The sequence below is a fragment of the Chelonia mydas genome, chromosome 1, assembly GCF_015237465.2.
Source record: "Chelonia mydas isolate rCheMyd1 chromosome 1, rCheMyd1.pri.v2, whole genome shotgun sequence".
In the NCBI taxonomy this organism is placed as follows: Eukaryota; Metazoa; Chordata; order Testudines; family Cheloniidae; genus Chelonia; species Chelonia mydas.
The window spans coordinates 331,372,633-331,396,213 of record NC_057849.1 but is presented as its reverse complement, the minus strand read 5'-3'; the positions used below and the strand labels follow the sequence as shown (position 1 = coordinate 331,396,213).

Below are 23,581 nucleotides of genomic sequence, written 5' to 3'. Positions count from 1 at the left end.
CCTATAGCAAGGCAGGCGAACAGTTTGTATTCTTTATTGCTGAAGGTATAAGGCATCCAGCATCTGGTGTGCTGTAAAAAATGTAATACAGAAATTAAACAAAAACTGGGCCCAATGGCCCAAAGTAACCAGCCAATCCCTCAAATACAGCTAGGCAACAGAGAAACAGGAAATCTTAACAGTGACCATAGCCGTGTTAAGGCAGAATAACTTCCCAAATGCATGGAGTGTGTAAACAGTCAGATCTGCTCATCAGTTCCTACAGCTGATATGAGATCACGGTTAAGTTTTTGCATCACAGTGCAAGTTTGATGAAGCTTGTGTATGTATCATTTTGGGACATCTGTTGGCGATGGAAGTAAGCCTTATGGACATTCAGAGTGCATTATCAACAGCATTATAAATTCAAAGCTTCCTTTGGTGGTATTTGCAGTTCATAATTAAACTAATGACTATGTAAATTATAATTGATTTTGTTCTCTACCAGTATATCTGTAAAGCTGGGGGGGCATAACTCTTTATCATTAAGATCCTGATGCTGCAATCTGATCTGCATTGTCATACCTCTGCCATTGATTTGATTGGAACTACACGTGGACTTATGGACCTACTTGTGTGCATCAGATGACATGAATTTGATATCCTTTAATACTGATCTCACTTACCCTGGTGTAACTACATTGAATTCAGATACTCTTGAGTCACACCAGGGTAAGTACAGTCAAAATGTTGGTATCCCCATGAAAAATGGCATCTTTGCCTTTTTTAAAAACTTTTTCTAAAACTTTGCTATAATCGCTGAGGTTTACTTCAATTTTTTTACCATGACAAATTTTTTGCTGAAATGACGTGGAGCATCCCTTAGCAGAAATCAATGCTGATGTTAATACTTCCTTAGTCATTTTCTACTGTTATGTGCATCAGTGCAGTACAACTAATTTTACTGTCATCCATGTCAAGGTTCCTTCCCCACTCTGAACTCGAGGGTACAGATGTGGGGACCCGCATGAAAGACCCCCTAAGCTTATTCTTACCAGCTTAGGTTAAAAACTTCCCCAAGGTACAAACTTTGCCTTGTCCGTGAACCGTATGCTGCCACAACGAAGCGTTTTAAACAAAGAACAGGGAAAGAGCCCACTTGGAGACGTCTTCACCCCAAATATCCCCCCAAGCCCTACACCCCCTTTCCTGGGGAAGGCTTGATAAGAATCCTCACCAATTTGTACAGGTGAACACAGACCCAAACCCTTGGATCTTAAGAACAAAGAAAAATCAATCAGGCTCTTAAAAGAAGAATTTTAATGAAAGAAAAGGTAAAAGAATCACCTCTGTAAAATCAGGATGGTAAATACCTTACAGGGTAATCAGACTGAAAACATAGAGAATCCCTCTAGGCAAAACTTTAAGTTACAAAAGACACAAAAACAGGAATATACATTCCATCCAGCACAGCTTATTTTACAAGCCAATAAACAAAAGAAAATCTAATGCATTTTCCAGCTAGATTACTTATAGATTACTTACTAACTTTACAGGAGTTGTAAGGCTGCATTCCTGATCTGTTCCCGGCAAAAGCATCACACAGACAGACCAAACCCTTTGTTCCCCCCTCCAGATTTGAAAGAATCTTGTCCTCTCATTGGCCATTTTGAGTGAGGTGCCAGCGGGGTTACCTTAACTTCTTAACCCTTTACAGGTGAAAGGGTTTTGCCTCTAGACAGGAGGGATTTTATAGCACTGTATACAGAAAGGTGGTTACCCTTCCCTTTATATTTATTACATGCCCCCCAAATCACAGATAGGGTGAAACACTAGCTGTGATTTTTTCCTGGAGCTCTAGGATAAAACAGAGTTAATAAGACACATGCATCTCTAAATATACTACTAACTGTATAAAGACTAACAATATTTTCCACATCTCAAGGACAATTTTAACCACTTGATTCTGGGAAACTTTCAAGGGAGAGTGCATCAGCCACTTTGTTAGAAGCTCCTGAAGTGTGTTGTATGTTGAAATAAAAATCCTGGAGAGCTATACTCCACTGAATAAGTTTTTTGTTATTTCCCGTGGCGGTATGAAGCCACTGTAACGCAGCATGGTTGGTTTGCAGGTGGAAATGCCATCCAGTATAAACTATTAATTAAAACTTGGCATTTGTTTGTTTTTTTGCTTTAAAATGGAATAACAGGGCAATTTTAACCCAAATTGCATAATTCTTCTCAGCTACTTCCTTATCCTCTTATTTGAATCAAGCTATTAGTCAACTGAAAGATTTCAGCTATGTCTTAATTTATCTAGTATCTATTTATATTGGCCTTTTATTATATTAAATGCCACCCCCGTGCACTAATGCATTGTTAAGGTTGCACAGCGTAGCAGCCAAAAGTCAGGAAATGTGAAAGTGAAAGACCCTGCTTGGGTCTGAATGAGTTCTCCCATGACAGCTAGCTGGGGAGTGGAACAGGCTTCAGGACCAGACTGTATTTATGTGAACACACCCACTCTGCCTAGGTATGCAGCAGACAGAGCTGTGTTGCCAAAGTGGTCATCTTTGGCTGGTGTTGGGTTACAAATTGGAAAGTAACTGAAATTCTTCTCTGATGGATTACATTTACTAAGGGACAACCTATCCTAAATGCTCAATTACTGAGGGACAATCCACACTCATTCCTATATTTGCTTTCTACAACCAACTCTCTCTATAATTTTTCATGAGTGATGTACCCGAGTATTCGGCTTCTAATATCTAAACTGTATGTTAAATTTATTCACCTAAATTTGGGTTATTGCAGATTCTGTACTATAAGTATTTTATGACTTTTAAACCAGATTTTGTACTTTGGGATAATCTAAGCTCCACACCCAGATGTACAGCCACTCTTTCCTTAATCTGTGTATTATATAATTTTAACATTAGCTTTAATAAAAAATTTTAAACTTGAATGCAAGGTTAATGAAAGGTTATCCTTATTGTGTGAGTAAAAGGCAGCAGAACGTACTTAGCTTGTCCTGATTGAGGGAGGCATCCTCAGTTGGACTGAACTTGCTAAACAGGGGGCTCAGATGCCAGACCTCTGTGAAAGAGAGGGGGGTGGGGACAGATGTCCCTGCTGAGAGGTGTGGGCTCTGCCTAAGAGTTTAACCTACCGCTCCCTAATGTTCAAAGATAGAGCTAATTAAGGCTTTATTAGGAGTCTTTTGTTTTGTTAAGTGATCACTAGAGCTGAAATCACTTGTCGTGGGACGGTGTTTCTGCCCAGCCTGCTTCAGCAATGAAGTTCCCCCATTAAGAACTGAAAACCACTAAGAGCTGGGTGGAACCTCAAGAGATTGACCGCAGAGGTCACAGTAGAGAAGCAGGTGGCAGTAGAAGGTGACAGCGGCACAGACAGCGGGGTGGCCAGTGGCTCGCAGTGGAGCAAGCAAGGTGCCTTCTTCCCTCCCCCACCCAGAATGGAAGGTGCAATCACACAGATGTACCTCTGAACTCTGGGTCTTCACTGACCAAGGACAACCACTGTGAGTGGGGTGTGGTGGAGGGAGAAGAGAGTTAAAGGAACTTTTGGTTGTAGAACTCAAGAACCTGAGGCAAAGGACACTGCCCAAGGTACTCTGGGGTGGATGTTTTGCTCACAGTTTTATGTTTATGAATCCAGCTTGCAACGTTTTCCACAATTAATGCCAGGTTTCTTCCCTCCTTTCATTAAAAGTTTCTTTTCTACACTCAGACTCTGTGCTTGCGAGAGGGGAAGTGTTGCCTCTTAGGGGCACCCAGGGGGTGGTGTGTAATTTTTCCAGGTTACTGGGTGGGGGCTTGTGGTACTCTGTACCACAAAGTAGCATCCTGGAATCCCCATATTCATCCCTATTATATGATTATGATATATTTCATACGAAGCATGCCATGTAAGATATTATATGAAAAGTCATGATCTGCTGAAACCTATTGTTCTGACAAAATATGTATATCAATAGTGTGTATGAAGTTATGGGATTTTGCTGTATAGTTGTTACTGAAATATGTGTAAGTTTGCTAGTGACAACAAAGGAGGTGATCTACATCCAGGAAGGTGTTAAACAACCATTAATCAGCAGTGGAATTGTAAATAAGGGATTTACAATACTGTAAGAGGGCTGCCCAAGCATCACACAAGGGGGGATTGCTCAACTCTGTGACTCAGCAAAGCCCACCAGGGCTTGTCTGGGCTAGTGTTTTCCAGGCACATGGACTGAGGGTATAACATAAGGGACAGTGGCATCATGTCTTGGTCTTTCTTCTCCCCCACCTACACTAGAAGAAACAAGAACAGTGGAAAGACAAAGACTTCAGCTGAGGAGAATAGTCCCAGGCTCAAAAGGGGAAGCCTGTGTATTAAGAACTGTAACATTCAGTGTGGTGAGAAAACTGCTTGATCCAAATACTGCTGAGTGTAATAAGGTTTAAGATTTTAGACTGTGCACTTACCTTTTATATTCTTTGGTAGCCATCCCTGACCTTTTTATGCCTACCACTTATAATAATTTAAAATCTATCTTTCTATAGTTAATAAATCTGTTTTATATTTTACCTAAAACAGTGTGTTTTCGTTGAAGTGCTTGGGAAATATCAGCTCAGTTTACAAAGGCTTTTGTGTGTCCTCTCCACATCAAGGGAGGGGCGGACTGGGTAATAAACTTACATTGGTCAGGCTTTGGACCAGGGCAAGATGGTACAGTTCTGGGGTGCAAGGCTGGGGCTTGGGAGATTTGCTGGTGCCTTTCTCTGTGTGAATCATGAGTGGCTCTGGGAGCATTCATACAATCTAGCTGGGTGTGGGGCTCCATATGTTGTTGTGCTGAGTGATAACAGCACCTGGAGGGGGTTGCTACTTGCCACTAGCAAAGCATTGTGAGAGACAGTCCAGGCTGGAGAGTTAAGAAGGCACAGCGGTACCCCAGTTCCAGGTTGTACCCTGGGGATCCTGTCACAGGGTTTGAGCCGGTTCTGTGTTGTATTGTTGAAAAGGAACCCCTAGATATTGAACCTGGCCCTGGTTGCTGCTGATTCCTGGCAGAGGGTTACAAAAGTTCATGTTGAACCAACAACCTTAACTTTGCTTTCTTGTGTGTATACATTAGATACATTCTTTGTGATCACTTACTAATTCTCAAAGGCAACAATGCTTTCTACAACCTCAGATATATACATGTATCTACGTTAAGGTGATTACTTTTACAAACACTGCAGACAAATTATCTTCAAACATCATTCTTCCAAATAAAGTACAGAATTCCTGCCCTTATACCTGTAGGTAAGATTTGAAGGATTTATTGCCTGGGTTATTTCAGCTGATATTCAAATGAAACAGGAAACACTATGTCAGCCTCAGTTTTAAAGCAACATTTCTTTTCATGTTTGAAATCTAGAATGGCAAAAAACCTAATTCATATGTTTTTTTTCTTTCTAAGAAATTAGCAACTACCATAGGGGATATCTGAGATTTTTTGGCTACATATACTAGGCACTCGAGATTAGCATCTAGTCTTGTAAATTGAGTTTTCCCCATTCTCTCTAAATTAAAAAATTAAATAATTCAATGAACAATACTAAAGGAAAAGGCACCAGCTGTTACTGCTGCACAGCGCCTTCAATTTCCAAGAGTTATCACCAGTATTAGAGGGGAGGGCTGCTTGCTAAAATGGCACTCCTGCTGTTGCTGTATCTAGTGACGTTCAGTTGGGCCCCCTCGAGCGTTCCTGTGAAGGAGTAATCTATTAGTGGAAGTGAGCCTCAATTTGTGGAGAGCAATCCTGCAAACAAAAAGCTCAAGAACCTTCTGTCCACTGTGTAGCCCAGCTCAAGACCAAGAGATAGAGAAAGATGTGCAGTACTTGAATGTTAATCTTCTTTGCATTAGTATTTGGCTTTCCTGATACGGGGGAGATGTTGAATCCAACAATAGTTGTAGTCTATACATTTTCTTTTTTAGAGAATGCCCTATAGCATCCCTTAGTGCCTGGTGTTTCTCAAACTTTAAGAAATTAGGCCTGATTCACGTCAATGGGAATTTTGCCATTATTTAGGACCAAGATTTCACCCTAGGACTTATCTAATACACACTGAAGCAATAGGACTCTTTGGGCCCACAGAGGCGAGACTATAACCTTACAATCTGCTCTGGCAGGAGCATGAATTGTGAGTCAGCATCACAATTGCTTTCTTGTTCCCCACTTGCTTTGGGGAGTAATAAGATACTTCACCTTTTATGGGGAGTAGTTCTGTCCCCTGTACAACTTGCTAGCTCCTATAGCTGGAAAGTGTGTGTGTGTAGTCAGGGCTCCACTCATTCCCCTTCCCTGCCCACTTACTGATTCACAGACACCCGCACACACACAGAGCCTATTGTAGCAGGAAGCAGGAGACATAGCTTCCTGTCCTCCTTTCCACAGGTGAGTAAGGGCTGGGACAATGTCACCCTTAATGAGCAGAGGTGCCCTAACAATAGTTGACTGAAAACAAATTCATTAAGCAAAATGGAGGGATAAAAAAAGAGAAGGAAAAGGAAATAGACCAGGACAGACATGGTGAGACTGTTGTATGGAGTGTAGTTGTAGCCGTGTCAGTCCCAGGGTATTAGGGAGACAAGGTGCGTGCCGTCATATCTTTTATTGGCCCGACTTCTGTTGGTGAGAGACAAGCTTTACGCTACACGCAGAGCACTTCTTCAGGTGAGGCTGTATCACACCTGCCTCAGTTCACTGTCCTATGGGGTGGGTACCTGAGGTGTATTGCACTATTGTATTAAGTGGGTACCTGAAGTGTAAATAAGAGCACTAGACAGGTAGGAGTAGACAAAGAAGCAGCGCTTAGGTCGACGACAATGACAGGCAAGAAATGAGGTACTGGCATACACTTGATGAGTCATTAAAACCAGGTCCTCAGCAAACACCAGTTTGACCTTTCTGGCAAGGGGAGGCAAACACCTTTTTCACTCAATGGAAACAGAACCGCAGTCAGCTTAGAGCATACTTCCCGGGGGAGCATCTCAGCCTCCAGCCCTGACAGTGTGCGTGAAATAAACCCTGGGTCTCTTCCCAGTTCCTAGCTGAGAAAAATCCATGTCGCCTGAACCTCCGCCACCGCAGCCGAGAGGCCCAGGATCTAGCTGGACAGTGCCCAGCACCACAGGGCCCTGGCCTCTAGGGGCTCCCCCAGTGCAGCTACCGGGCGGGGCACGTCAGCGCTCAGCCTCACCGGCGGGCCCTGCCCTGGAGACTGGGTGCACCGTGGGGAGGCAGCCGGTGGCTCCGGGGCGGCCAGGCCAGCGGAACCTCAGCTCCCCGGAGGCAGGGCACAGTCCTGCGCTGGCCGCGGAGGGAGCTCGCCGTCCGCTGCCCCGGCTGGGCTGCGGATGAGAGCGGGTGGCCAGGGGCCCTTTTCCCCCGCTGCAGCGCGTCGCTCCCAGCCCGCCCCGGAGCGGAGCCATTGCAGCGGGCGAGCGCAGGCTGCGCCCAGGGCCGCTGCAGGCGCGGAACCTCCGCGCTCCCCCGGGGCTGGAGAGCCTTCCCCAGGCACGCGCCTGCGCTGCCTCCGCCCCCTCCCCCGGGCCCCTCCTCTCTCCGCGCGGGGGCGCTCACCGGCTTTGTCAGCCCTGCCCTGGCTGGCCTGGGAGGCGGCAGCCGGGGCGCAGGCTGGGTGGGAGCCGCTGCCGTCCGCGCGTACTTCCCGGCGAGCCGGCTGCAAGCCAGGGCGCTACCGCCGGCGAGCGGCGGGGGGTAGCCAGGCAGGCACGCGGCGAGCCCGAGCTCGGACAGTCTCCTGCCCTGGGTGTCGGGAGCCCGGCAGCGTCCAGCCCTTGCCGTGCGGAGAGCGAGACGCCCGCGGCGCCCGGCAAGCCGAGAGCCGGGCGGTCCCCGAGCCGCTGCCATCAGCCGGCAGAGGGGCTGGAAAGCCGCTGCCGTCAGCAGGCAGCAAGGACGGGGAGCCCACGGCGAGCAAGTTGGGGTGCAGAGGAGGAGGGGAGCCCTGCCCTCTCCCGGGCAGAGTCCGGCATGCAGAAGATGCCGTGCATGGCAGCGAAGAAGAGGAGGTTTTGTGGTCCCGGCTGCTTGGTGTTTCCCTGGCGCTCTTGCTTCCCCGCTTGGATTTGCTGCTGGGCTCTAATCTGCTGTCAAGCGGCGCGCACTGGGGATGCTGTTGAGACTTCCTCCCGCGTGCAGCTGCCTCAGTGTCAGGAGGTGAGATTTCCTTACCCGCCCTGTCTGGCTCAGCAGCCTCCAGCAGGAGTTAGACCTGCGGCTTTCCTTGCAAAGCAACCACGTTACACTCTTGCTGCAATACGGGGCATGATACTTGCAGACCAGCGAGTGATGTTTGTTCCCCCCCACGCTGGTAACGATGCCTCTTTAATGTTGTGGAAGAGGAGAAAGAGGCGCAATGTGCTGGCTGCGTTTTAATGCTTTTAAACAAGGGAGCCTTTTGATAATGCAGTTACAAAGTCTTCTAAACCGTTCTCTGTGCTCTCTCATCAGTAGTTATAAATGCTGTGGCCTTAACATGATTGTTTTCATTCTGGATCAAGGTTTTGAGGTCTGGCTGCCTTGCCTGCATAATTTAGCATCGTTATAAAACAAAATGCTTTGCTGAATGCTGAGCTCTTTCTTTTTTATTTAATGTCTATGTTAGGCTCTCAAGGACTTTCTGTTCTCCCCTGGCGTGTAGCACTGTTTCACGGGACTTCAATGTGCAATAATGGAATGGCAGCGGAAACATGAGCGAGCTCTTGAAATGTTTTGGTTGAAACATTTGTAACCAAACCCAAGAGTGAGATGCTTGCTTAAAAAAAGCCTCAGAATGAATCCAAAACCAGAGAGGCTTCCTCTAAACGAGTGAGTTTTGGCAGGTCTCTGACTATTTATTGTCACTGTGTCCAATACTTGGGGCAAATCAGCAGAAAGGTACAAATTATGAAGAGAGAAGAGATCAATGTCTTTAGCTGATGCTAAATTGGCTGCCTGGAGTTGCAGGGGTAGTAGTGTTCTAGATTGAACAGTCACATAGGGGAAGACACAAATTTTGGTTAACTGATATCTTTCTCTGCCACTCAGGCAGGAGCAGGGGTGACTTTAATTTCCTTTTGAGCAGAGACTAGTGGTGTTTCTTTCTTTAAAGTATGGTAGATAATGCTGCTCTTTTTAAAAGAAAAATTGAGTCAGATTGCAAGCTCTTCGGAATAGAGACTTCCTCCCTACAGGTTTATAAGACACAATGTGCACCTGTGTGCGCGCGATGTGGTGCAAAATATAATTTTGAACATTTTTTGGGGAGTGGGAGGAAAGAGACGTTCCATTTTAGGAGACATGCAGTGAATCAGTGTGACTGATCAGCTGAGTCGCACCGTCCAAGCAGAAAAGTTGTGGTTTAGCTATAATTAGTCTAGATCTGGCTGATATGCCTAAGGCTCAATCCTTCATGTTTTACCATAGCTCAGTCTAAGTTCATGCACCCAGTTCTTTTCCTCTTTAAATCAATGGCACAGCTCCAGCTGTGATTTACTTCAGTCACAGCATGATTAGGCACCGTATTTCTAAATCAAAAGATTGAGGCTGTCATTAGAAAGTATTATAGCTTTTTTCTTTATGCATGGCGAAATCAAGGACTTGATAGAGGCATTATCACTGGCTATCCCAAGGGCTTGAAAAGCACGTCTTAATGCACAGGCATGCAGTTCACTTGGAAATTTGTGTAGGATCTTTCCATCAGCTACAGCCACCATTTTTTTTATTACTCCCCTTCTGTAGGAGAGGAGTAACATTTTCCAATTTTTGGTCCCCTAAAGCTTCCAGTCCTTGGTCCCTGCAGAAATAGAACCTCGCCTATTGTTGTGAGAGTATATATTACAATATTACTAATTTTTAAAATATAGATAATGGACACCCTGGGGTTTAAGGACTTAAAAAGTTATCGGTATCGCTGTTTTTTTCTAGTGAGGAGTCAACTAGTTAAATGAACTGAGTTTAAGAAGAGGGCAGAAGTCAGGAAATCATCCTGCAAGCCACTAGAGCTGTGATAGACGAGGGGCCAAAATTACAGCTGGTGTAAACAGAAATAACTACATGTACTAAAACATCTTTGGAATTGCTAAACGTTATAGATGGAATTTCCTAACTCAGTGGTGCAGCCAACACAGGAATTCTATATTAGCCCTTATCTTAACAGATAAAGAAGAACTGTTCACAGAACTAAAAATTAATCATAACTTAGGTGCAGGTGATCATGATTTGGTCACATTTATAATATGCAACCAGAATAAAGTCCAGACCAGTAATATATATACTTGGTGCTTTAATAGGACTAATTCCACAAATCAGAAAACAAGTGAGCCAAATCAGCTGGGAGGAAGAATTTAATCAGAAAAATGTGATTGATAATTTGGAATCATTTAAGAACATTTTACCAGCTGCCCAAAAAGTCACAATTGAGGAAGAAGGCTGTGCTGGTTAAAAAACCAACCTGGTTTAGAGGGGAAGCAACGGTATGTGTAAAAACAAAATCTATCTTGTCTATCCTCTCAGATGGAAGAAAGGGGAAGTTGATACTAATGAATGTAAATCAGAAGTTAGGAATTGTAGAAAATTGATAAGGGAAGTCAAAGTACACAAGGAGACATCTATGGCCAGCAGAGTTAAGGACAATAAGAAGGAGATTTTTAAAAATATATTAGGAACAAAAAGAATCCTAACAATGACATTGTTCCATTACTAGATGGAAATGATAAATTATAAATAATAATGCAGAAAAGGCAGAAGTGTTCAATAAATATTTCTGTTCTTGTATTTGGGGGGAAAAACAGATGACATGGTCTCATGATTTGGCAATGATAACGTTTTTTCCATTCCACTAGGATCTTTGGAGGATGTTAAACAGAAGCTACTAAAATCAGACATTTTGAAATCAGCAGGCCCAGATAACTTGCATCCAAGAGTTTTAAATCAACTGGGTGAGGAGCTCATTCGACTGTTAATGTTGATTTTTTCAATAAGTCTTGGAGCACTGGGGAAGTTCCAGAAGACTGGAAGAAAGCTAATGTTGAGACAGTTTTTAAAAAGGGTAAATGGGGTGACCTGGGTAATTATAGGCCTGTCAGCCTGACATTGATCCCAGGCAAGATAATGGGAGTGGCTGATACAGGACTTGATTAATGAAGAATTAAAGGAGGATAATGCAATTAATGCAAATCAATATGGGTTTATGGAAAATAGATCCTGTCAAACTAACTTGATATCTTTTTTGATGAAGATATCATTGTTAGGAAATGTTAATTAATATTCATCCTAAATTGACCTCTTCTTAATTTCCTCTCATCTCTGCTAGTTACTGACCTTTGCACCAGCCTAAATGATTCTTTCCCTCATAGGTGTTTACATTCGTTGAAAAAGGTATGGTGTGGTGCCTCCCCTCTTACATGTCTTTTAGCCAAGCTCTAGATAGTTGCGGCCAGGTCCTGATCATCACCTACGGGGTACCACTGACCTCATCAGGAGTGAAGGGCTCAGCATCTTTGAGGATTCATTTTTTTTTTTTTTTTTTTACTGTTCACCTTTCCTCATAAATTAATCTCTTCTGAACCTCTTAAACATTTTGTCATTCTTTTCTGAATTGCTTCCATTTTGTCTTCTGGTTAGGCAAAACCAGTAAAATAAGTGGCCCTCTGATGTGTTGTTAGCCTGAGGGTGCTCTGTAGTGTTTGCTGCTTACTGGAGAATTGTAACGGAGAGAGTAAGGAAACTTCAAAGCTTGGCACTCCAGTCCTAGGGACTGATCTTGAAATACTCACACAGATAGTCTCATTGACATGGAAATAAGTTATAGGGCCTAATCTTGCAAATCATACTTGCATGATCAATCCTTATGTGAATAGCTTCACTGAGAGGAAGGATGGTCCAATGGTAAGGCACTAACCTGGGTTTAATTCCCTGCTCTGCCACAGACATGCTGTGTGACATTGAGCTTCTTTTGAGCATTCAGCTCTTCACTCCCATTTTACAGATGGGGAACTGAGGCAGAGAGGCTAGTAGAACTTCCTTATCTCATGCAGTGTCATGAGGATAAATACATTAATGATTGTGAGGGATTCAAGTACTACAGTGATCGGGGGCCATATAAGTACCTAAGATAGACTGATGTTAATGAGTTCGTTCACATGAGTAGGCAATACACTTACTACTTACTCTTAAGTCCAGGAGCAGGGCCCTGGTGCTTATTGCAGAGGCAGGAATGCAGTGAAAGGCAAAATGGGTCCCCAGGAGTAGAGCCAGTTGGAAACTTTCTGATGAAACTGTTATGCTGGAAAATGCCGATTTGTTGTAATGAAATGTTTAGCCAAGTCTATTACAGATCTGACAAAACGTCACTGAAACATGCAGGCTTCCATTGGAAATCTGCCAATGTTTCAGGGTCCACAGCTTTGACAGGAAGCTTTATTCAGTGAATAGCAGCCATGAAATTGACAAGAATGTCAATTTCACATTTAATTTCAGGAACACCATATTTTGGTGTTTCTGAAACAAAAATTTCAGCTGTCTTCAGTTTGCCTAGTAACTTTGGTAAATTTTTGATTTTGTTCTGAATCAGAATGAATGCAAATTCATAAATACCGAAATTCCCAAGTTTTGGCCAGCTCTACCTAGAACCGCTGACAGAGTTGCCAACTCTTGTGATTTTTATTGCAAGTCTTGCAGTATTTGGTGATTTGTTTTTCCTTAAAGCCCCAGTTGCTGGAATAAAGAGATTGTATGAAAATCTCAGCTTTCGTTTGAAATAAAAGTAAGTTTCTCGCCCTCATAATGAAGGAAAACCTGAAGTGACTGCACCCTAAAGGCTCAGAGACCAGAAGGCAAAGGAAAAGAATCCAAAATGTATTTATCCCGGCCCTCTCTCGCATGCTCTTCAAGACAATCTCATGATTTTTTGAATGCATGAGGTTGGTAATACTGCTACTAGGGAATTAAGGAGGATAAAGACATTGCAGAGGCATCAAATGACACCAGTATCAGTCTTCTCCACAGAAGATGTTGGCGAGAGAGCTATCCCAGACCTGTTCTCTTCAGGGAATAAAGATGAGGCACTGTTAGACACTGAAGTATCAAAAGAGGAAATGTTAGAACAAATTGTTAGTTCAGCCAAAAACAAATTACCTGAACTAGACAGTGGTGTTCATTAGGTACTTGGACGCTATAGCAATGGTGCAGCATCAGAGTCTAAATAGAACAGAAAATAGCATGAAATGTCTGAGCTGCTAACAAAAATGTGCAGTCTCATAAAAACAGCCACTATCCTGGAGGGTAGCAAAAAATGTCACACCTATATTTAAAATAGGTGCTAAGTATGATGCGGGGAATAAACCAGTTAGCTTTTCTGGAGTACCAGGTAAATTTTTTTTGGCCTTTTCACCACATCTGCACACTGAGCTGATGTTTTCCCTGGACTGTCCATAATGATGCCCCTGTCTTGAAGTTTCTCAGATGGTTGTCGTCACACAGATCACACCTTCCTTATAAAGTGTATTAATATTGCTACATTTTTGCAAAAAAACCTCCAACCAACAGCTTCACACACCCCGTCCCCGCAAAACAGAAACCTTTAAGTCAGAAATCCATGACCTGTACTTTTTTCTCAGGCCTTTTCACTCAGGGCTCTCTCCTGATGGCAGGTTAACAGTGCTGATCAAATGCTACTTGTTTCTGGTGAGCTGATCTCTAGCTCTGCATTTCCTTAAAGCCAATGAAGAAAAAAGAAAGTAAGATTTCCTGAGCCAGCTGTGTTCTTCTCTCCTTACTCACCATGTTCTATTCAAATCTTTAAATCGACAAACCTTCCTTTAAAGAGAAACATGGGTGCCCTATTGATAGTTCTTTACACAAGGACGTATGATTTATATATGCAGTTTGGGCGAGGTCCAAGGCCCAGTGAAGTCAATGGAAAGACAGTGCTGCTCTGAACTCAGTTAAGTGACACCAGTTAGATGCTGGTGTAGTGGACTGATGACTCAGCTCTTAGAACTTTACTTTTCTTGACAAGCTTCCTCTCTGCAAACTATATTAGATAAGCACCCGGTCCTGGCACTTGCCTATTTTTAAGTACGCTGATTAGTGAGGCAATAACTACCTCCACCCAAGCTGCTCAAATAATAGTCGGAGTGTAGCTAATAATTGATAGTGAACATATTTCCTGATTCAGTGAGAATAAGACAAATAGACCAGATTCGCTGGGTCTGTCTCTTAGCACCCATATCTGGCACTGAATACAGGATTTTTAAAAAATGCATTATCCTATCCAAATATGGACGACTTTCTTTGCTCTTCTCCGGTTGGGTCGTATAGGGTTGGGGAGATATAAAGAGACTGTGTATTGAAGTCACCAAGGCACTCTGAATTCTCAATTGGCATGTTTTGTATTGGCCTCTAAAAAAGGATAGACATACACCTATTCTGATTTCATGAGGGAAGAAGTTCCACGGCCAGTGTTCAGTTCTTCACCAAGACAATGCCTTCCCAGTTACTTTATGGGTTGGATTTCTTTCTGAGACCTGCAGACCAGCTACAGTGTGCAGCTGAATGCTTAGTCCTCTAATCCTGAAAGGTCATTCTCCAGGGTCTGATTTCCATTTACACAGCCAGAGCAGTGTAAACAGGCCTTAGTGTAAATGGGAATCAGGCCCCATATCTTTAACCTTGCGTTGTAGGTACCTAAGATAGCTAAGGTCAACCCTAGTTAAATAATACCAACTTGCAGGAAGGAGTTGCTTGTTTCTTCCTTGTCTGTTGTAATATCAAGAACTGGATTGTGTCAGGAATCAGGGCCTGGTCTACAAAAGACTGCTTGATTGGCCACGCCACCGGACTGGCCGCAGGGGCTTAAGAGCATCAGCAGCTCACTGGCTCCCCAGTGCTCATGTCCACCACTCTGCTTGCTCCTGAATTACCTTGTTCCTGCTGCTCCTGCCTTGCACCTTGGCTCTGTCCTGCCCATGCCTTGACCTCTCTTTGCCTACTACGCTGCTCACTCCAGTGCCTGCCCTCCAGTTTGACCCTTGGTTTCAACTTCGGACTACTGACTCCAGCTCTGATCCTAGTCCTTGGGTCCTGACACCTGCTCTGATGACTAGGCATGAGGCCTACTCCAGCCACAAGGCTAGACCACCTTTGTCCCAGTTGGATGACAGATTCAGAAATCCTTAAAATTAAGGCCAGGGGTCCTCGGCGCTAGTATGGTCCCTATCAAGGCCCCAGCAGAACTGGCGGCTGCCATCCAGAACCAGCAGGCGTAAGTAACCACCTTGCTATCGCAGAATGTGGCCCTGCAAGTGCAGGTTGCTCTGCTGGCTCATCCTACTCCATCCCTCCCAGAGCCGAAGATTTCATTGCCCAACGAATTTGACAGAGATTGGGACACGTTTTGGGGGTTTCTGAACCAGTGTCGGCTCCTGTTCCTCCTACATATCATTCCCCACAGACCAGGCCTGTGTGGGGCTCATCTTAAGTTTGTTGAGAGGGGAGGCATTGGCCTGAGCTTCTCTCCTCCTGGAACCGTCCAGCCCCCTCTTGCGACAATTGGAGGACTTAATTCAAGCCAGGTCCCTCATTTTTGATGACCCCCACTGTGTGCAGACTGCTGAGGCAGGCCTTACGGCAGGGAGGCCGGCCCATTGCCAAGTACACTGCTGATTTTCATCCTTTGGCTTCTGACCCCAGGTGGAATGAGGCAGCACAGTGCCACCATTTTTGCCCGGGGTTAGATGAGGATATAAAGGGTGAGCGTCTGTGGGTGAAGCCACCGTCCAGTTTGAACAATCTGACTCGTGATCAGAACTGGCGATGGCCTCATTTAAAATCTCTTTCTAGTAATTAACTTGTTTTATTTAAGCTGTGTTTAAAGTGAAGTGTCTGGGAAACTCCATTTGGGGTTTATTTCTATTAAAGAAATAATGGACTTGTATTGTCTAGGAGAGGGCTGGGCAGTACAGAACATACATTTCTGGGGGAAATCTAAGACTGGGATGTGCTGGGGTCACCATGCCATTTAACCAAGGCAGGTGAGAGCCACAGTGTAAGTCAAGTGTGGCTGGCAGGCTGCATTACACACAAACACTCAGGGTGTGGCTTGCACGTTGGAAGGCTGTTTGTGCGCGACCCAGGTGGGAGCTACTTCAGCAAAATATTATAAGGCACCCAAGGTTGCAGGGCAGGGGTGGTGCAACTACTCATTAGTCTGGATTGTGCCCGGGTCTGTCACCCTGGCCCTCCTGGTTGTGGAGGAAAGCTGGAAAATGTGAACCCTAAAGGCTCAAAACCAAGGTAGTAAATAAAAGGAACCTAAACTTTTAAACATGTCTCATGATTGTGAGGTGGCCTGACTCATGATTTTGGAATGTTTGGTGTCAAATACTGAAGGTGCACTATGATAAGCAAACTTTGCTGTAATTCTGGTTTAATGTTTACATTGTGAATGGAATCCTCCAACAGCCTTTCACCGGGAAACACACACTTTTAGGAAGTAATTGCAAAACACTTGGTGAAGTCATGATCTCATTGAAATCAATGCGAGTTTTGCCATTGACTTCAACAGAGCCAGGACTTCACCTCAAGTGTCACATTAAAGTCAGTGGGCTTATGTCAGTGGAGTTACATTAGATATTATACTGGCTCTAAAGCTACTCTGCAAAACTTTCTAGGCGACAAGACTGAATTGTGTTCTAACAGTTTGGCAGACTACAACATTGTAACTAGGTCCTCCCATAGGGTATAATTACATTGTAGTGGGATCTAACTGTGTGCCTCTCAACTATGGAAAGGTCTGGAACCAGTAGGGTTAGCTTGATCCTGAAGTGCTAATTAATGAGTAAATAGTAAAATTGTTTTTCTTAGTGACAGCTTACTACCAAAGACACAATATGGCACTGCAGGATCTATTCATATCTGAGAAATAATTGGCAGCTTTCCGTCACAGTAAATTTTTGCCTGTGGTGTGAACCAGACCAAAGTGGACGTGTACATTCACGTGTAAATAGTCTGATTCTAGTCTGACACATTTTTCAAATAAGCTAGAATTCTTTATGGATTTAGATTGATAACACGAAGTGGGTTTGGACTTTTTAACCTCCTGAAATGATGCTGTTACCAATTGTTGACATTGCTAAAGCATGCCACCTGGACATTGCTGAGTTTTCTTCCATAAGGTTTTGGGCTAGACTGTCTCTCCAGGGCAAAGCCTGTAGTACAGGGCAGCAGGTAGCTGTGCTGCTCCCTCACCATCTCAGGAAGGAATCGAGGCTAGAGGAGCTGTGCTCTGTTCCTTGCTCAGAGCGGTGGTGGTGTGATTTTGTTGCTGGCTTATATCAACAGCAAATATCCACCCATTCTCCATCACTCCTTACCTGACTGCTCTGGGGAGGAGGGAAGTGGGTGCATGGAACAGCACCTGCTCATGCCTGGACCCAAGGTCTGAGTAGCATGTAGGGATGTTAGTGGGATTTCTCATTCTCCTACATAAGCCTGTAAACCAAGTCACAGTGTAGCTTGTAGTAAGCTTTGAATTTGTTACTGCCTAAAAAACGGAACTAGTTTTATGGGTTGGATGGCAGTGCAAGAGAGAGAAAAGACTTAGGAGAGGGCTTCTCCTAAACCATCCACCCATCCTTCTTACTCCTTAAGCTACAAATTCTTCTTACCAGATAGCGTCCAATTTTGATTTGTGCTTTTGGCTGCTTAATTTCAGGTATGTTCAGTTGTTATGCACTCATACTGGACCCAGTCCTGCCCTCAGATACACAGGCATAACTCCAGTTGAAGTTACTGGGCTAAATTCTGCACCTACCCGTGTCTAGAGGCTTGTAGGAGAATACGAAAAGTGATTCACTAACACTTGACAAATAATTCATGCCTTTGATATATGGGGGTCCTATCACATCTCGTGCACCAGTGAAAATGAAATGGTCATGAAAGTGTTCACAGGTCTCTAGAAATTCCCAAGTTTAGCTTGAATGAATCATCTGAAAATTTGTAGGAAGTGCATTATTTGCTATATTATCCATTATTTTCTTCTTTGAAAACATTCAGTCATCCAGTCTCGGAGCAGACAAAATCCCATGTGATGTTGGCAGCCAGTCATTCATTAAAAGTAATGAATAGCAAATATGCTAAATGAACAGTTCCCAAACAATCTATAATCTGGCACTATTCTTACATAAAATACTGGCAAATACTTATGAATAAAGCATATGTTTGCAGAAATTGGGATCTAGTCATGGCCTTCAGTTTTGCAAAATTGGGCTTTCACAAAAACTAAAGCCAATAGAACTGGTTTGGGGCTTTTATTTAATTTCAAAAGAAACAAATTAAAAAAACCCAAACAAACCAAACCATTCTCTTGATATGCTGGCACCCTAACTTTGCAGCCTTTGTGAACAGGAAGCTTGGTCTGCACACAGTTGTTGTATGGTTATAACAATTGATTAGAGGTGTGATGAGTTTTTATTAATATAATTATAGCAGTACAAACACTGTAGTGTGGATGCAGTTATACTGGTATATCTTATTCCCCTTCTCATACAGGAATAACCTATACACATATAAGCACACTTATGTCAGTATAACTGAATCCACACAAGGGGAGTTGTACTGTTTTACCTATACTGAGTAGCTAAAGCTGTACAACTCCTTTGTGTGTAGACAAGGGCTGAGAGTGAATGGAAGGAAATGTAAAACTGACTAGTCTGTTTCTATTGTTTTGAGCTCTGGGACACGCCAAAACTAAACAGAGCTGTGTAAATAGTGACAAAGAAATTCAGGCCAAACTCCTGAGTAGTATAAATTGGCAGTTCCACTGAAGTCAGTGAAACACCAGTTTACACCAGCTGAAGATCTGGACCCTGATTTTTAACTTGTCAGTGTTTCTCAAAGGAATAAAGGAAAGGTGAAGAAAATGTGTTTTGAAGGAAATTCTAGAAAAGAGGAGAGGGTATAAAAATAGCACAATATCAAGCAGGTGACCATCATGCAGAATTGCCGTCTGGTAACAAAGTTGTTGCTTTGAAATATTTTTCTGTCCCCTGCTTCTGTATGAGAAACCCACACAAACAATGGGAAGTTGACTAACTGATGGTACGGGTTGAACATTGAAACTGATGCTTCGCAAAGCTCCCCGTCCAGCAAAGCATTGAAGTGAGCGCTTAAAGTTAAGCACGAGTAGTTCCATTGAAATCAAGGCAAAGGTGTGATATTAAGCTGATGTTTCTCTAAATATTTCAATCTTAAAACATCCTTCTCTTTTAAATTTCTTGAAAACTTTTTAGTTGATCCTGGGTTTTTGGCAAAAGACACTTATTTGATTTTTACATGTGTGGGACCTAAAACTGACTATGTCCCTCTTAATGCTCTTTTTAATTTAATTTGTGTAGCAGATTGGACATGATGTTTCTTTGGGACTCCATTACGATAGAGGAAATGCAATGAAAAGGGCTGCATTGATTCCTCAGATGATTAAAGCTGGCAGTGGTTCAGAGTCTCGCTAGATTAAAAAGGACAACTTGTTAAATTATATTACTTTTATACTGTTCCAGATAAAATTCCTGCAAGCCTTCATCAGTGCAGAATGAGAGATGAGGCTTGCTTGGCAATATTTTGTGCATCAAATCCTTGGAGATTTATTTTCCTTCAGATACTGTAACTGTAGAAATTAAATTTTATTCAGATCATTGACTGAATCACTGTTTTAACGAACATATGGAAAGAGATGCACATCTTGTAATATACACACACACACACGCAAGTCAAGAAAGATGTTCATGTTGCCATAAATGGTTCATTCAAATTGTAGAATCCTCCTAAATAAGTGACATATATTTGTGTAACTTTTGCCCCAGCTATATTGATTTTCTCTTATAAAGGGTAATATTACTCCTATTGAAGTCATAATGCAGACAGATTTTTTTTTTTGCATTTGCCGTCTTTTGAAAACAAATAATCCCGCCCCCCTCCCCCATAATTAGGGGAGAGAGCAACAGGTTTGAAAGGAAAGTAGTGAATTAGATACAGTATATTGGTGTTCTGATTAAAATTATGATCACATTCAATATTGCCTGGCCTTTTTGATGGTAATGATTATATAGCTGTAGCGTGGGTGTGTGGCCTCCCTTGGAGATGGACAGAGAGACAGTCACGAGCCCCCCCCCCTCAGTGGGTAGAGGCGGGACACCCACACGCACCCTGCTGGAAGCAGAAGAGTGGGACAGGAACCAGAAGTATAAAAGGCCAGCCCTCCAGCTCAGTTAGAGGGGAGCTGCTGGAGGAGAAGGATGTCTCTCACCCGCTGCTAGAGCTCGGACCTGACAGCAACCGCTGCAGCACCCGACATCTGGAGGGACTGCAAGAGCTGTCGGTCGCTGAAGACCTTGAGGAGTTTCTGGGGCTGCCGTTATCTGTTTACCCCAGTGAGACGGATGATGACCCTGGAACCCACGTACCCCTCCTTGAATGGGACTGTAAGAAGTAGCCCAGGGGAGTTGAATATAGTAGCTGACTGACAGCTGGCCAGTGTGTTGCGGCCCAATTTCCCTTCTGACCCAGTGTCAGACCACTCTGCCACTGTTATGGCCCTGGGCTGGGATGAAGTGGAGTCAGGTGGGCCTGCGTCCCCCTACCACTGCCACTCCACCCCAACTGTTTGCTGCCCCGCCATTTGAGGGCCTGGGCGTAGAGATTCATTATTGCTCAGTCCTGAGTACAAGCCCGAGTGTCCTGACTTTGCTGCCCGCCCTGTTCGAGGGCCTGGGCTAATAGATTCCTCATTTGCTCTGTCCTGAATACCAACCTGGGCCACCTAATTGCTTGCTGCCTCGCCCTGCTGGAGGCCTGGGGCTTGTGGACACTCCTGCTCTACCCTGACTGTAGGTTAGAGCCCCCTAACTGTTTGGTGCCCTGTCTAGTTGGAGGACTGGGGCCCCTAGACTCAGTACTGGATTACCCCACTGAGTAGCAGTGAACCCGATGCTAATTCCTCTCTGAATTGTGCTCTTCCAGAGGACTTGTAGTGAGCGGGCATGACCTCCCTCCCAGACAGAGGGACAGCTGCAGCCCCCTTACAATAGCTCTGAATAAAGAGCCAAATCATATTTGCAGAAGAACATGACCATTAAGCCTGTATAACAAACCAAAGTGCGTTCCAGTCCTGTATTGTACACTGTATTGACAGGTTGTGTGAGCTTTCATCTTGTGTGAGCTCGCACACATTGTGATCTGAAGATGACTTACAATATTGACTGACTGTGAATAACAGGCACAAAAATGACTGTCCTCAGTGCAAAAGTACACAGGTGATCTTGCGTAGGGAAGTTATCTTGTGATGAGCAGGTCTCCTTGAGTTCTTGCAACTTCATGATTAACAACAATACTTGCAAAGTTCTGGTGTTCTTAGCTTGCTTGTAAGCCTTTCCCTAGAAGCATGCTTAATTGCTTTTCTATGTGTCTATTCATTATTACTGTTACTATTATTTTTTATTACTCATATTGTCGTAGTGCCCAGGTGCCCCAGTTGTGGACCAGGACCCCATTGTGCAATACTGACATATGAATAGGGTGATCACATAGCAAGTGCAAAAAATCAGGATGGGGGTGGGGGGTAATAGGCACCTATATGAGACAAAGCCCCAAATATCAGGACTGTCCCTTTAAAATCGGGACATCTGGTCACCCTTCATCTGAAGTGTAGAACATGTAAAGCTTGTGGGCTCCATTCTCTGTTGCCTCTCACCTCCTGTAGTCACTCACCTCCACTGCAAAGTGAGTGAAAATGCTCTGAGGTTAAAATGGTAGCACATTATACCCACTTGGCAGTGGTGTACACGAGTAAGTGAGATGCGCAGCAGCAGCCCCAGTTCAGAATCCATATGGATAGGTAAGAGGGAATGAAAAGAACAGGGCAATTTATTGAGTGATCCATCCCCTATCATACAGTCCCAGCTTTTGGCAGAGGTTTAGGGGGACACAGAGAATGGGGTTGCGTCTCTAGCCATTTTGGCTAATAGCCAGTTATGGACGTATCCTCCATGAACTGTGTGCACACTCCATGAAGTGTGCCCCTGTTGCCAATGGCTAACGGCATTTTAGGCTGTATAAGTAGGGGCAATGCCAGCAGATCGAGGGACATGATCGTTCCCCTCTATTCGACATTGGTGAGGCCTCATCTGGAGTACTGTGTCCAGTTTTGGGCCCCACACTACAAGAAGGATGTGGAAAAATTGGAAAGCGTCCAGCGGAGGGCAACAAAAATGATTAGGGGACTGGAACACAAGACTTATGAGGAGAGGCTGAGGGAACTGGGTTTGTTTAGTCTGTGGAAGAGAAGAATGAGGGGAGATTTGATAGCTGCTTTCAATTACCTGAAAGGGGGTTCCAAAGAGGATGGCTCTAGACTGTTCTCAGTGGTAGCAGATGACACAACAAGGAGTAATGGTCTCAAGTTGCAGTGGGGGAGGTTTATGTTGGATATTAGGAAAAGCTTTTTCACTAGGAGAGTAGTGAAGCACTGAAATGGGTTACCTAGGGAGGTGGTGGAATCTTCTTTCTTTGAGGTTTTTAAGGTCAGCCTTGACAAAGCTCTGGCTGGGATGATTTAGTTTGGGATTGGTCCTGCTTTGAGCAGGGGGCTGTACTAAATGACCTCCTGAGGTCCCTTCCAACCGTGATATTCTATGATTCTATTTACTTATCTAATTTTTTGTTTGAACCCAGTTATACTTGTGGCCTTCACAACGTCCCCTAGCAATGAGATCCACAGGTTGACTGTGCATTGTGTGACGAAGTACTTCCTTATGTTTCAAAGCTGCTACCTATTAATTTCATTGGGTGACCCCCTGGTTCTTGTGTTATGTGTAGGGCCCTACCAAGTCATGGTCCCTTTTGATCAATTTTGCGGTCATAGGATTTTAAAAATCATAAATTTCATGATTTCAGTTATTTAAATATGAAATTTCATGGTATTGTAATGGTGGGGGTCTTGACTCAAAAAGGAGGGGTCACAAGGGTATTGTAGGGGGGGCTGCGGTACGGCTACCCTTACTTCTGCGCTGCTGCTGGTGGCAGTGCTGCCCTCAGAGCCGGGCAGCTGGTGAGTGGTGGCTGCTGGCCAGGGGCCCAGTCTGAAGGTGAGCACAGAAGTAAGGATTAGGGATGTAAAATAGTAAACGGTTAACTGGTAAGCATTAGTCTTACTGGTTAACCCGCCCTAACTGTTAACCCCAGCCCCAGCCACGCCGGCCGCCGGAGCAGCCCCAGCAGTTAACCGGTTGAACGATATAATTTTAATCGTTTAATCGGATAACGTTTAAAAACAATATTGACGTCCCTAGTAAGGATGGCATGGTATGCCTTTGCCACCCTTACTTCTGCGCTGCTGCCTGGGCCCTCAGTCAGCAGCTGCCACTCACCGGCCGCCCAGTTCTGAAAGCAGCAGTGCAGAAGTAAGGGTGGCATGGTATGGTATGGTATTGCCACTCATACTTCTGAGCTGCTGCGGGCGAGGCGCTGCCTTCAGAGCTGGGTGGC

At 44.2% G+C, this 23,581-nt stretch overlaps 1 protein-coding gene across 1 annotated transcript in view; it reads left to right on the top strand.

The window, feature by feature from the left end:
* Positions 1–7,194: 7,194 nt before the first annotated feature.
* ELAPOR2 (endosome-lysosome associated apoptosis and autophagy regulator family member 2) overlaps positions 7,195–23,581 on the top strand; it is a 141,721-nt gene continuing 125,334 nt past the window's right edge. Inside the window, exon 1 of the mRNA XM_037889266.2 lies at positions 7,195–8,218. Within this exon, the coding sequence (XP_037745194.1) occupies positions 8,033–8,218 (186 nt within the window). The 5' untranslated portion in view covers positions 7,195–8,032. The remainder of the gene's footprint in view (positions 8,219–23,581) is intronic.